Source organism: Falco punctatus, assembly GCF_963210335.1.
Source record: "Falco punctatus genome assembly, chromosome: 5".
NCBI lineage: Eukaryota > Metazoa > Chordata > Aves > Falconiformes > Falconidae > Falco > Falco punctatus.
Genome location: NC_137584.1, coordinates 60,555,276 through 60,571,219, shown reverse-complemented (window position 1 = coordinate 60,571,219; position 15,944 = coordinate 60,555,276). Strand labels below are relative to the sequence as shown.

At 36.8% G+C, this 15,944-nt stretch overlaps 1 protein-coding gene across 3 annotated transcripts in view; it reads right to left on the bottom strand.

Annotated features, from left to right (window-relative positions):
• The window catches only part of TBC1D32 (TBC1 domain family member 32), a 104,257-nt gene that overhangs the window by 19,851 nt on the left and 68,462 nt on the right, over positions 1-15,944 (bottom strand). For all 3 annotated transcript variants that reach the window (XM_080389073.1, XM_080389074.1, XM_080389072.1), the window contains one exon: positions 8,805-8,888. In XM_080389073.1, the coding sequence (XP_080245199.1) occupies positions 8,805-8,888 (84 nt within the window). The remainder of the gene's footprint in view (positions 1-8,804; positions 8,889-15,944) is intronic.

The window sequence follows — 15,944 nt, the reverse complement described above, 5'->3', positions numbered from 1 at the left end:
AACATCTTTTTCAGTCTCATTTCTTAGTAGAGCTTTATCCTTTCTGGACAAGGAATCAGATGAAGAAGCCTTTTCTCATCTACTTTCTTCCATTCCAGTGGTCTTAAAAGTCTCCAAGCTAGAAAACCAATTTTATTAACAAAATTTCTATTTTGATACGAATCACAGAAAACTGTATAACTGATGGATTTTTAAAAATCCTGTGTTTCTATGCATTGTTCTTTAAAACAGTAATATACATTTTATTTTCTGCATTTGTTTAAATTAGAAATCCGTTAGACAAAATAATAAATTATGTATTAAAGCAATCTCTGTTGTAATATTTTCTCAAAATTTTAAATTCTAAATACAATTAAAAATAGGCATTGTTTCTCTCATGTACATATACCATCTAAGATAACTATACCTCAACAAAAAACTACTGTTCAATAACGAGTTACAAAGCTGAGGGCTTAAACCTTTAATATGCTTCTTTCAGACTGATACCTAAAAACAAAAAAGAAATTAAACAAATAAATAATTAAAAAACCCCAAACGCTAACAACTGACTTATTTTGGTAAAAATGTAAAGAACATGGTAACAGAAATTAAAATACATTAATGTAAGTGATAAATGCAGAAATCTAAGCAGATCACACAGCAACTTGCTATGCATTTTTTCTATATCCACCTCAGACAGAGAAATCAAACTGAAAGATTCCCTGGCTACCAATTCAAGTAAACACTCTACATTCCTGGTAAACAAACTAGGCTGTTAAAGTTAAAAAAAAAAAAAATTAAGCAGCAATCTGCTCAGGTTGACATGAAGTTGGCTGAAATTTTCAAGAAGAAAACAATACAGTGAAATTACACTTGACAATGAAGCAATACAATTCAGCAGAGGAAATATGGTAAGACAAAACCCACACTGTATTATAACTTTAATAGAGGACAATGATCTAAGTGTAGTGTCCTGAGAAATTAACTCTGTACTTTTGACAAATACATTTATACGTAAGAAAAATCAACTGGTCTTTCAGCAAAATGAATTTATTCAATAATCTGATGAGACTCAAGTAGCAAACCCACATCAGAGAGGTTTTTCTTACCCAAAAAACAGAAGTTCAAATATCTTTTGCATAGCATAGCCGCAACACAGTATTTGGAAGAATACACATAAAATTACAGGGCATTTGAGATGAACCAACCATGGAGATGAACGAAACAGTTCATATATTTTTACGGCTCCTGTTCCAAGTTACCTGTTTACTCAGGCTGCAATTACCACACTAAAGCCAACTACTTTTCAGGTTCCTGTGTGCAACTGTGAAGGCAAGAGGCGTACTTATGTCCTAGAAACCAGGGGGAACTGGAATGTGTTGGTTATGACTAAAGGCTAATTCAGTCCTAACATGACCGTATTCAATGGCAGGAGAGAGGCAAGCAGTATAACACCCTCTAAGCCAGAAAGAAGCCCTGTCTCCGTTTTGAGGTGGATTCTCCTGTGGGCAGCAACGCAGGAGCTGGTATCCCAGTCCAGCAAGGGTATAATGAGGAACAGCTGTATCACAACCCACAATCTGAGCCCAGTTTCCATTCTGTAACTGTTCACAGCAAGTACTGTATGCTTATTTCCCATTAACATTACAAGAATGCAATTTCATTGATTTTCATTGCCTTTTCTTCTCTGTTGTAATGATTTCTTAGTCACTGAAAAGAGTTTTCTCCCTATCAGCTTTCCTTTTGATGTTGCCCAGCATTGTGAACAAAGATAAAATTAACATAGAGTTTGGAACTAAAAATAATTATATATTACATAGCACCTCATCAAGGCAAAAATTCTTGCTTTTGTACACCAGTGTGTTTGATATAATCATAGCTCCATACACTAGGCAGTCAAGTTGCTGTCAATCCACAAGTCACAATGGGAACATGAAAACTGTCACTCTTTTTCCTGGGTCAAAAGTTTTGATTTTCCATTTCATTTACCAATTAGTAGACTGGGAAGACTATGCTTTAGAAAACTATAAAGTCATTTAGAATACACAAAGGACTACTTCCCACTGATTAAAAACTGGACCTGGAAACTTTAAATGGTTCATTAAGCTTAGAAAATTGTTATTAACAATACGGGGAATATTGAAACACTGCATATTGCAATCCATGGATAAAAGTTTGACTAGTAAGATTACAGGAGTATGTTGTGGCTGTACTGTTGTAATGATACTCATACCCCTGATTTAATACACTGAATGTAATTTTCTGTAGAACTCATTTGACAGATATTTATCAATACACTTGATATAACCGCCTCGAAATACAATGGGTTTCATAACAAAGGCATTGACAGACCAATTCTCTAAAGAATGAAACAAAGGACAGAACACCTCTCTGAATCGTGAATTGTGAATTACATAACACATGGTACAGCACTGTGGCTAATGGAATGAACAACATGCTTTGGCAGCTTCCTTTTTATTTATCTAATTGAAAAAAATACAGTGTTGAACAGGCATTTTACATGCCTTTCTTTAAAAATGTAAACCATTGTAAAATAGAAATTAAGTCACTTGAAGGATATTAGAATTCTCCAGGAGTTGATTTACAATTTAAAAGAAAAAATATTCTAATAGAAAGTTGAGTTTATCTCTCATTCTAAAATGCATTTAAAACCCCACAGCAGTAACTATGGACCATTTTTAAGTGTAAATGATTTTTTTTTTTTTGCCATTTTTAGTCATGCAACTGGTCTTTATATTAGCAACCTACTGCACACACTTCAGATATGCTAATCATAAGAAATATTGGTATCCCTACTCTCAAATCTGCTTTTAAATCTACTATCTAACATATTCTTGTTCATTCAAAAGAGAAACTGCTTCCTTCGAAACACCAAAGACCGCAAACTATTAATTGTCAGTGATAACTTTAAAGAAAGAACAGAACATTACATGTGAAAAATTGTAGAGCATTATCTTTTTCTATAACAAAGAAATATTTTGTTTTATGACTTGGCTATCTTCCTTTTGTTTCCAACCTTTCCACCTCTACATCAGTTCCAGTGTCCCACAGAGAACCAAACCAAGAGAATTAGGACCTCTGCTGCTTGAGTGGGGGGAGCAGTGAGGGTAGGGGGCGAGGCAAAAAAAGGTGGAGGGGCCTCAGTGAGCAACTTGTCCCACCTGGTTCAGTCAGCCTACATCTGGGACTCCTAGGTAAGGCATGCTTCACTGCCCTTGCCTATCTAGTCCTCATCTTTAAAGAGAAGAGATCCTGTGCATCCTGCATAGTTCCAGATGCAAATCAGATGGATCCTGAGGACAGGCAGGGACCTTATTTATTTATTTATTTATTTATTTATTGCAGAACAAAACCTGGTGATGGAAAGGAATGTGAAGGTTTTCATCTTGTATCAACAGGAACAAATGGGCTGATTGTCTTCTATGGTTTTATCTTTCAAGTCTTCCTGCAAAACTCTGAGCAAAGGGTAAATGTCAAAAGGGATTAGGGAGAATGGGAAGAACAGCGTGAAGGGAAGATGGGGAGAATTCTTCAATCAATCTCAGTGTCTCCTTGCTTAGAGGTCATGACTGATCATTTGTACTAACTCTGATCATGCCCATTTCAAGCACTTCAGTAGGCAGTACGTCTCCAAATGTTTTGTAGCATTCACAAAAACGAATAACCCATAAGGCATGTTTTGCAGACATTTACATATTATTATTAAACTCAATCTATAGCTACAAACACTTCAGAGTAAGTTAACTGGCACACACAGACTTCAATCAACTTTACAACTCACATCAAAGATGACTTTTTTATTAATTTTCCCTCTTACCATGAAGAAACTTTTATGTGTTTAAGTCAGAAAATGGGCTACATTGTATTCATACTGAAATGACATGCTGCCAAGCTGAAACAGCTTTACAGTGTATTTCATACAACTTAAATGGTCTTTAGGTAATAATTAATTTTATTTCCCTGTTTAACTACTGTTACCCCAAAGAAACTACTGGCTTCCCTTTTGTGTTAAGTGAAGAAAATTACTAAAGCTGTCCCTCACATTATTAATTTAGCTTTTTCACTTCCTGCTGCCCAGGAAAAACTTTTTTTAGCTATATAACCTCTACAAAATGTCAATGAATGTTAAATTTTAACTTTGGTGATAGTAAGAAAGACTAGGTTTCCTTGTATGGATTGAAAATACTTTTGATTCAAAGTAACCACATAAGTAACACTGTAAACAGTTGAAAATTCCATGATGGCCAGAGCCATCTGCATAATTTCTGCAGACGTTTTGAAATGAAGCATGTAATTATGTTCGCTATCAGATCTCTAGTCTTTGGCTTTCCCCATACAAACTGAAATTGTGGAACTTCATGCATTGGACATCACAAATACTCAAGCTATTTTTGGCAGCAACATTATTAAGAATGAACAACATTTGCAGTCCAATTACATGCAAATTGGCAAAAGGCAAAAAGCTTTTTGCTAACAGCATCTTTAAAGTGGGCACCCGTATTTCAAGAAGTCCATTCATCAAATGATGCAGAAAGAAAAGACTGCCCTTCCTTCTCCTTCCCTTTCAGTCCAGTTTGCTTATAGTCCTGTATTTCCCCTTTGCTACTCCTTCTGATCAGCTCTACACTGATAGCTTCCCATTGGTGTTTTTAAAACTTCTCAGTTCGTTACCCAATCCACCTGACCCTTAGAAGATTAAGAACTCATTAAATGGTAGAAAGTTCCTATGAGATTTTGTTCAGCTGGAGAACTAAGCCTCATCCAGAGAAAGAACACACCATGACATTTGAGTTTTATGGCCAAGACCTGAGATCCCTGCAGATCTATCCATTTGGCAGCACATGGCAGAGCTGTTTCAGAGACAGAGTCCAGTGGAAATAGAGAACTGAACTGCAAGGTCATCTGCACAACCAGAGCTACCAGAAAAAAACAGTTGATCCTGAAAGGTCGTAGCATTCCCAAGTTTGGGTAGTCTGCAGCACACTGCAGAGATTAGTTAAGAAGTTTAGACACCAACCTATTAGATGACTCTGCAAGTGGAATTCTTTGAGAAATGGGTTTGTTGGAATCTTGAGAAAATTAATACATTTCTACAAAGCATTTATGTTGCAATTAACTGGAATTTGCTAACAGGAAGAGCAAGCGACTATTCTAGAAACTCCATATCCCTAATGCATAATGCCTATTTTACTACCATACCAAATTTCAGTTTCTTGCCATGCTGTTGATGTTACAGCTAGACATCAACGATTTGGTTTTCAATGTTTTGGAGTTTTTTTAAGAAGAAAGAAAAATAAAAGCAAACTAGAAAGTATTAATTCCAGGAAAGAGGATAGAGTTCATTAACATTTAATGTACACATTGTACATTATTTTACTCATCTGAATCCAAATCACAGCTGTATCATTGCTGCCAGCAGAAAGTAAACTTCAAGTAAAATTTGTGTCACTGTTTATAATTAAACACTGTAACTGCATAGTGGTTTATCAGATATTTTCCTTCTCTCTTATCTTGAAAATGATAAAAACCCAAACTAATTTGATTTTTCCATATTTGCAAATTTTATAATGGACTGAAATCCTGAGGGATTCCACAGCAGATGGATGACAGTGTTATTCTAATTACAACCACCTACAGGTTTAGAAAGCTGTCATTTTTTAAGATAATCGATTTCTCATTTCAAGAAACATGATAAACATTGAATATCTATGCACTGTACTGAATCCACTTTCATGAAAATTGTGGCTTCCCTTCATTAAAATTAAACAACTATTAGAAATTGTTTTTCAGTTTCTCAGACCCCAATTTATTCAACAGAATGGTGGACACACACAAATGCCAAGTGCACATTTGGCTTGCTTAGATGTGCAGCTAGAAAGATGCATCTGGAATACAGTTTACCTTGTAACAAGTCATTAGCTTTACCTAATTCAGAAAAATGTCTCTACTGTTAGAGCAGTTTTAGGATTTAGCTTAAATAGTGTTTACACATACATACATGGAAAAGACACTGTGAAATAACATGGCATTAAATAATTAATTGTTCTCCTTGGAGAAATTCCAACCCTTCACACGCATTAGCATAAAACCCTGGTAAATGTACACAAATCTGATCAATCATTATTCAGCCAGTGAGAAACCTAAATTTAAGTAAATAAGGTTTGATAAAGATTCAACCATGTTGTGTTTGTCCCTTCTGTAACAAACACAAGAAGCATAATACTGACTTGGGTTCTTAAAGTACCTTCCCTGTCTCCACAGGAAGACCACACTGTACGTTTTATTATGCATAAAAGAACATGAAGTGAGTGTAAATTTAGCCACATCACACACCTAATTCTTACAACCAAACCCTTTTACTATTCCAGAGTGGAGTACGATCATATATTCAATTTTAGAGCCAGATTTTTCTTTCACTTTCATGTTAATCAGTATGAATTTATTGGTCTAAACTAGTTTCCCTGGACAACACTCACTGCTACACTTGTCTGAAAAACATACTGACATTTTAGTAGCTATCTTCCTGAAAAACTTAGAAGAAATCCTTCATGAAACATACACTGTTTGCCTGAGCAACACTCCTTCCTGAACTGGAGAACTCAGCACAAAAAAAGTCTGTGATAATGGTGTTGCTGATATGGAAAGAAACCATTAAGGCAACAACAGCCCTTTGTCTACATTTTACATCCGTTTCTTACCACCAGACCACTGACTGTCCTTGAGAAGGCTTCTCATTCTCCCATTTCTAAGCTCCTCTTCATTAAAGCACATGGAACACCATCAGACAACCCTTTACATTTTGGAGCTTTTATTTGAGAACTGAACGGGCAAACTTATCCAGAATTAACGTTCAATAGTGTCTGTATAAGACTAAATGAAAAAAATATTCAGAAGATACAAATGGATAGAAAATCTGTCAGGCTCAAGAAAATCAAGACTTGAGGCTTTTACTATGTTATCTTTGTTTTGTTTCTGTGCCTATTTTTGGGACTTCCTGTTCTAAAAATAACTAATTTAAAGAGTGCAATTGCACAGGATTTTCAAACCTGGTGTTTCTAGAAAGTTTAATTTTAGATAAATAATGTAGTCTCGTTGCCACTGGCACCTAATCAATGGTTCATGGTGAAATCAATGAAGTAGAAGATCCAGGATAAACCTCCCTGCATGTTTTTTAAATCCTAGCTTTGAACAAGAAGTTGAAAAGAGTGGATTGAAACTAAGGTACTCAACATCTAAGTGAACAGAGTATGGACTACTGCTTCCCTTCATTAGAGTTCTTCCACAACAGATGGAAGTACTTAGCTGTATGAGTAAGGAACAGCAGGATGCTGTCTTCGCTGGGCAAGGCATCCACTTGGAGGTTGCACAGTTAGATGTCTGCTCCTTCTCTAGTTAGCTTTTGCCTTATTCAAACGATGTGTGTCTTCCTGTTTTTTGAACAGGGAACACTAAGATAACCTTCAAAAGTTAGGTCTCTGGGCTATACTATTGTCCAAAGAAATGTGAGATAGGCATTCCCCAAGACAGAAAACTACACCTGGGCCTTCCATATCGTTGGAGATTGTGTGATACTTTGAACTGCAACCTAAAAAGAGATGTGCAGAAAGGAGCAAGAGGGGCAGTCTAGGTGTCAAATAAATCATTTACCTCATGAACACATTATGTGGACTTTTAAAGTAACAATCAAAATCATAACTTGAACTGGTAAGTGTCAGAAATATGTATATAGCAAGTCTTATGACTCCATGAAAAGATTTTTATTGCTTATTATGCCTCCTGAGAAGTTGAAAAGTAAATGACAAACTAATGCAGGACAACAAAAAATCCTTTATGGATCTTTCAAGGAAAAATAAAATAGTGACAAGAAGAACTGTCACTTCAGCAACTCTCTTCATTAAGCAAAGACAGACATTCTCAAATAAAATTAAAAGTATTTCATTAGCAAGCTCTCAGAAGGTAAAGGCCACTACATAAAAGAATAAGATCTTCTAAATTACTAAAGGGGTTTTATCTTTGAAACTTCAAAGTCGAATCTGAAGTCTCCAAGGACACTATATTTGCATCCTATGTATGTGAGGATAAAATATCAGTATAAATAACAGGCTCTCCCCAAAGCAGACTTGGTTCTCCAGAGTCAGTGGCAGAGTAAGTACTCAAAATGACTGAACTACAACCTAAGAGTAATGTCCTGGACAGATAGAAAAGAATGAAAGTGCATTTTCCAGCAGGTATTAACAACACTTCTAAATCTTCTAATTTTGCTAGTCCTTCAAAACATTAAAATGTATTGCTTTATACTCAGAATAAATTAACTTTAACATTCATCCTTTATTTTTGGCTGTAAAGATAACACCTGCAAAAAACTAATACTCAAGATTACTCTGCCAACAATAGCAGTTCTTTAATAAATTGCATATACCTTTGAGTAATTATATATTATGGGGCTTTCGAAAGGTGAGCCAGATCGCTTATACCATCTTAAACATTTATGCCACCAGCTTTGCAAATGATGCTATAATAATGTCAACAAATACTTTGAATCATTCCCTCACCTGTCCCGCACCTCCATCTTTCCATTACACATACAGAAATGTGAAAGCCCATTGCAAATTATCATCTGTACTGTTTACTTAAGCACATCATCTTTTGCTTCCAAAGTGAGGAAATATCCCACCAGTTAAGTGATGACTTCCTGAGCTGTTAAAGAACATTTTAAACAACCCTCAAAATGCTATAGATACATTTAGAAGGAAAATAATTTAAATATGAAGAGCTGCATGGCAATAAATAATTAGGAAACTGACCTTCATAGTTTCCTGTGCTGAAATAACAATCCAATTGGCTTTCAGAAAGATGTGACACGAAGTTTTCAATTAATTCAGCCAAAACTGCAAAAAGTAAAAGCCCATTAAAACATTAGAGGCAACAAACAAAATGTGGACCTACATTACCTAACAAAATGACAATATGTGAGAAAGTAAAGGTATTTGAATACCTGCATGTTTATTCATGATTTTCTGGGGGAACAATTCAAAGCATGCATTGTGCTTCTGCATTCCTAACACCATTCCTACCTTAAATTAATTTTTAATAGTTTTACTGAAAACAGATTCAGTGTAAACGGAAAGAGAATCACATATTGTCTTAATGTTCTCCAAAGATTACTTCAGAATTTGTTACATGGTTTCAACATGAAATGAAAATTAACTATAATTAAACTACAATATCCTACCACGTTTGTCTGTGTATGCAAACAGGAAAGAATGTAAAAACAAACAAACAAACAAACAAACAGCAAACAAACAAAAATGCAGAACCCTATATACAACAAAAAACACACGCCAGCCCAAAATGATGCTAACAAATGTAAATGAAGGGCAGTTACAAATAAAAATTATGTACCACCATGTATGCCATCACAAGATAAAAATTATTCACTTGGAATTAAGCAACAGGAACAGGTACTTTGGGAAATTCTGTATTTTACAATGACTATAATGTTCTTACTCAGTTCTTGACATGGAACTTTGAGTGTGCAGACACTGCATAGGTAAGTCAGATGCTGACATCTGGTCACTGTGCAGGTAATCGTATCTCTCAGCTTATCAGGCTGTTAGTCAGGAAGTCAGAGAGAAATCTCCATGACAAATCATTAGCAAAACCCATTCCTGATTCCTAAATTCTGCAGATTTCAGGATACTGCAACTGAGCAGATCCCACCTTAGAGGTTTAAAGAAAGGACGCAAGGAAGCTGTTACATATACTGCATAGAGGAAGCCTATATTGAGATAAGCCATATTAAGAATTCACAGTAGGAACAATTAACATTTTTAAGAACCAAATGCTGCTATCCCAAAACAGCTGCTGTTGTCATGATAAACAGGATTTAAAGAATTGTAGCATAACTTTTTCACAATAATGCAAAGCAAGGAACTGTATTTAAAGAGTAATGACTGCTGTCACCCATGAGATTTCTTGTTTTAAGACTGCATGTTACCATTTCCTTGGTAGCACCACAGTTTAATAGCACTGAAGTTTTAGCCCTGGTCCTCCATTCCTGCACATGATTCCATGCACCCACAGGTAGGTTTGCTGGTTTTAGACTGAATGATTCCACTAACCATTTTCATGGCTAGCTGCACAAACAAGTAAGGCATAACAATCTGTGGTGGAGATGGCAATGGAGGAACCTTTGAACTGGTTTGAACTTTCATGGAGAAAACTCTTAAACTAGCCTTGCTGACAGGAAAACTAACACAGCACGCTGCAGTGCAAGCTCTTCATGCGTGAGGAGGAAGACAGAACCTCCACCCACAGTCCGATGCTTGTTAGTCAGAAAAATAATAAAGAAAAAGATATCATAAAGGCAATTAACTCCTTCCAACCGTTAAGTTAATACTTATTAAGTTAATACTGACATTAAATCATGATTATTTTTTTCTTGATTAGTTGTCTAAAATATTTACAGAAATTTATTTATATTGAATGCATCTAGGAAAAGTTTTCAAAAGTTTGAGTTTTGGTATTACTATGTGTTCAGGTTTCAGCTGGGATGGAGTTAATTTTCTTCTCAGTAGCTGGTGCAGTGCTGTGAGTTGGATTTGCGGTGAGAACAATGCTGACAGCACTGATGGGTTTGGTTGGTGCTGGGTGATGTTTATACTGAGTCAAGGACTTTTCAGTTTCTCAGGCCCTGCCAGCAAGAGGGCTGGAGGGGCACGGGAAACTGGGAGGGGACACAGCCAGGGCAGCTGACCTGAACCACCTAAAGAGGTATTCCATACCACGGGATGTCGTGCTGAGTATATAAGCTGGGGGAAGAACAAGGGGGGAATATCTAGCATTATGGCATTTGTCTTCCCAAGTAACCATTACGCACGATGGAGCCCTGCTCTCCTGGGGATGGCTGAACACCTGCCTGACCATGGGAAGTGCTGAATGAATTCCTTGGTTTGCTTTGCTTTGTGCATGACTTTTGCTTTACCTATTAAATTGTTCTTATCTCAATCTTCAAGTTTTACATTCCTTTCCAATTCTCCTCCCAACCCCTCTGGGCAAGTGGCATTGAGCGAGCAGCTGCGTGGTGCAGCCAGGGTTAAACCATGACACTGCATTGATGGGTGAGGCAAAGGGGAAAAAAGTTTCACTACAACAGCTAAACTCGGATTTATAGTTAGAGTAGCCAACTTCAGCAATCACAAAATTAATTTTGCATTGCAAAGGACTACTAAATCAAAGAAAACATTACATGTGTAATTTATATTCTTATGAATTTTTATGGAGAGAAGAAACGGCTAATTAAACATAATATAGCTATTTTTAAACCTAGTTAATAAACCACATGGGACTAGCAAAAGGCAGTTTTATAGAAGACTAACAGTTTATTCATTTTGTGAGAATAAAGAAAATAAATAATCTCACTAATCTTCACTAATATGCTTAGTGGAATTTGGTCAACAAACAATATCACAACTATTTGTGTAAAATGAGCAAATATGTCTATACCTGGATCAGTAGATAGCAAAACCAAGAAATTAAAATTTGTAACTAGCTAGATGTTTACTGTATGACTATTAGTACTGTCACTGCATTGTAGAATCGTAGAATCATTTAGGTTGGAAAAGACCTTTGAGATCATCAAGCCCAACCATTAACCCAGGACTGCCATCACTGCAAGTCCATCTAACATCTAACTAACCCAAGTCCATCACTACACCATGCCACTAAGCACCACATCTATGCATTTTTTAAACACCTCCACAGATAGTGATTCCACCACTTCCCTGGGCAGCCTGTTCCAATGCTTCACCACACTTCCAGTTAAAAATATTTTTCCTGATATCTAGTCTAAACCTCCCCTAGCATAAACTAAGTCTATTTCTTCTTGTCCCATCACTTGTTATCTGGGAGAAGACCTACCCCCACCTGCCTACAACCTCCTTCCAGATAGTTGTAGAGAGTTATAAGGTCTCCTTGAATCTCCTCCAGGCTAAACAACCCCAGCTCCCTCAGCCACTCCTAACACTTGTGCTCCAGACCCCTCACCAGCTTCATTGCCCTTCTCTGGAAAAGTTCCAGCACCTCTGCATCCCTCTTGCAGTGAGGGGCCCAAGACTGAACACAGTATCCGAGGAGCAGCCTCACCAGTGCCAAGTACAGCTGGACGATCACTGCTCTACTCCTGCTGGACACACTCTTTCTCATACAAGCCAGGATGCTGTTGGCCTTCTTGGCCACCTGTGCACACTGCTGGCTCATACTCAGTCAGTCGACCAACACCCCCAGGTCCTTTTCTTCTGGGCAGCTTTCCAGCCACTATTCCCCAGGCTTGTAGTGTTTCATGGGGTTGTTGTGACCCAGGTGCAGGGCCCAGCACTTCTCCATGTTGAACCTCATAAAATTGGCCTCAGCCCATCAGTCCAGCCTGCCCAGATCCCCCTGCAGAGCCTTCCTGCCATGAAGCAGATGAACACTTCCCCCCAGCTTGAGCAAGTGCAAGCTTACTGAGGGTGCACTCAATCCCCTTGTCCAGATCACTGATAAAGACATTAAAAAGAACTGGCCCCGTATGCCATACTATAATAAGAAACAGCAACTAAAAAGACTAAAATAGCATATAATTCAGAAAATTTAAAACCAAATCAGAACATTGTACACCTCTTCCCTTTTTGTTGGAAGGCATCCACATGCTTGACTTAGCAGTCAAATATTACAGTTCAGTGCTTGAGTTAACAGAAGTGACAGCTCAAGTGCTAAGCAGTTTTTTGAAACCAAAGCATTAACTTTACTTCCACCATTTGAAAGTATTCATCTAAGTGCCTTTGATCTTTGAAAAGCTTTTAATCAAGTCTTAAGAGAGGAAGAAACATGCGTAAGAATTTATCAAAAAAAATTTGGTTAACCAGGTGAAATGACCAGTAGTTACTTTAATTTTTGTCTTTCAATCCTAAATCATTTAGCTGCCTTTGGACACTCCCTGAAAATCTTTATAAGGGTGGGAACTGGCTCAGTGATTTTTCCTTTAACTGGAAAAGTAGACAAAAGCAATTTAGGAAAGTTCATTGTATAGTATAGTCAGTATTGTTGTAAAAGCCCACATTCTCCTGCAGAGGTTATGTTCAGAGGTAGACCAACTCAGTGAAAATGTTGATTTTCTTAAATTATGGTAGCTTGGCTGTATTAACATTGAAGTTTTTAAGAGACTGGCAATTACCTCATGCAAATTTAATCCACACATCCAAAATAAAGGGAATTTTAATGTAGGAGTGTGTAATCATATACAAAATAAATGAAAGGACTTTAAAATTCCCTAAATGATTGCAGTATGCTCATAAAACAGCTGAATTCCTGCAGGATTATGTTTTTCCCCTTGAAGAACTAATGTACAAAAGGAAGGTATTGAAAATGGCTTCTGAACTGCATAAGAACACTAATTAAAAAAATTCATGTGATTAAAACTGTTTTAATAGGTAATCACCATGAGAGGTTATCTAATTTCTACTCTGAAAGGTTTAAGCCAGAAAGGTCAAAAACTGTGAAAACCATCAGATTTTTCTAGGTCCTCTAATGTCAGTATTATTGGATCATATTCTACACCAACTCACAGATGCTTCAGAGGAGTTTAAAAGAAAAAATCACTTTCTTAAGAGTTAACAGTAGTCCTGCTTGACTTATATTAATGGTTAAAAATTCAAGAGTGAAAACCTTGGACAGCTGACTTATTTGTAAGAGTACTGTCAGAAATTTTCAACTCCATTGACCATACTTCAGTTCAATAAATCTATGAAAAACATAGCTGGCAATTCCATTCTTAATGGCAACAATAAGGAGGAAAATTTTGAATTCCTAAGATGATAGGAGAGACTTTCAATTACTGCATATTGTAATGGCAAAGGAACAACCTGCATTTTCTTTGAAAAGAAGAAACCAAGAAAATAAAGATTCTAACAGTGCTTCCATTAGAGATGAAGGTTGCATATCTTACAACAAGATACTTGTATCTTCTTTACTAATGGAAAAAACAGCCTTTCAAATCCTAATCAAATGTTATAATCATCACACACACGCATGCACGTTCACGTGCATTTACACTGCTTACAGGATATTCCTACGAAGTTACTCCAAACTGGTCTGGGGACAGAAGAAAGAAGTTTTGATCTGCAATTGTTCTTCCTGCATAACGTGTAAAAACCCACTGTTCCACCCTAATTCTGAAACAAGCTTCCTGGAAAAATCAAGGACATAAAAAGGTAAACGTCTTTTTTTGTATTATTCTAAAAACCTCTTCTGTGAACGCAGTATTTTTACATTGGTCATACTAAAGAACGAGAGCAGACCACAGACCAAGATCTGAGTGATCTTTGAGGTAGAAAATTTAGTCCATATTTTAGAAGAGCAAATGGAGCTTAGAGAATCTATATTCTTCTTAAAGAGAAGAATAGGCGCCTCTGAGAATCAAGTCAGAATGGCGATCTAATGCAGTTACCCCATTTGTCTTTTTGAAACTACAGCCTAGATAATCCTCTGTCACAAGCTGTATACCTTGATATAAGCTACATTTACAATGCCTGATTAGGCTATTCTGATAAACTGCCAAAGTTTAGCACTTTGTTATCCCGAATAAAAAAACACCACAACCACACACAACAGTCATACCTACTGAAAATACTCCTCTTTTTGGTTCTTCATTGCATGGGGCAAGTTCTGCAGTTACTTTCAACATTTTGCAGCAATTGCTAAAGTATGCAGCACAAAAACACCAGAAACAAGACACTGCCTCTTGAGTATTCCTTGTCAGCAGGTTTGAACAGAGCTACCTCAGACAATGCAGAGCTCACAAAGAATTAATGGATTCCAGAACACTATGTTGATCATAACGACTCTGCTTTCATCAACCATTTCACTTGTAAAAACTGAAGAAAAATCCTGTGTTTGCCAGTAAGGTCTCATACGCAATTTCAAGAGCTGCTATGCTTTTCATATCTTTGAAGTCATCAATAGTTGCTGACACTAAAAGAATAACGGCCTAAAGATTAGAATTATCTATATGCCTCCCACATGTATTTTTTGTGTTTGTTTTTTAAGCGAGAACGATTTGGAGGTAAATTAATAGGCCCTAAAGAATACTGGTGATCTAAGTCCAGATTTCTGATGTGGAGATGTGCCATGGAAATGGGATAACTCCAGGTAGCAAGTAATTTTAGCTGAGTTTACTATCCCTATCCATATCCACATATGGATATAAAGCTCAAGGAGAATGATTAGAATTTGAGGACTGAGTATCTGTCATTATGAAGGGAAGAATGTTAGTATATAATTATATGATCTCTGCAACACCCTTAATTTCTCTTACTTAGGGTTTAAAGTCTCCTAAGAGGAAAGACTAAGGACGTTGAATCTGCCCAGACAGGAAAGAGGTCAGCTGCTAATAGAGCATTGAGGTCAGCTGCTGATACAACATTAACTGGGAACACATTAAAAAGAAGTTGCTGAGGTTGAAAACAACAGAAATGCCTTCTGCCATACCTGAAGGACAGGAAGTGTGAGACAACTGAAAAAGGCATGGATAAAATAGTCAAGTAGAGACATGGTTCAAAAAAACCAAAAACCACCTCCCAATCACGTGAACAATTTGAACATGCAATATACTAAGCCTAAATTCACACGGACTAATTTTCTAGTCAAATCCAAGCTATTTCTCACAGGAGTTGATTTGTCTCTTTCTCTTCCTGCCAAAGCTCAGATGCCAATACACAGAAAGCTCCTACCTAGATGTACTGAAGACGCTTCAGGGAGGACACAAGTATTGCAAAGAGTAGTTCAAAAGGGGCCAAGACTTAACCTGACCAAGGGCTTTATCCATAGTTCTCTAGCTGACCTAAGTGACCCAAAGACATATGCAAAGCCACTCAACAACAAGTAGCTGTAACTCTAGCATCGACAAA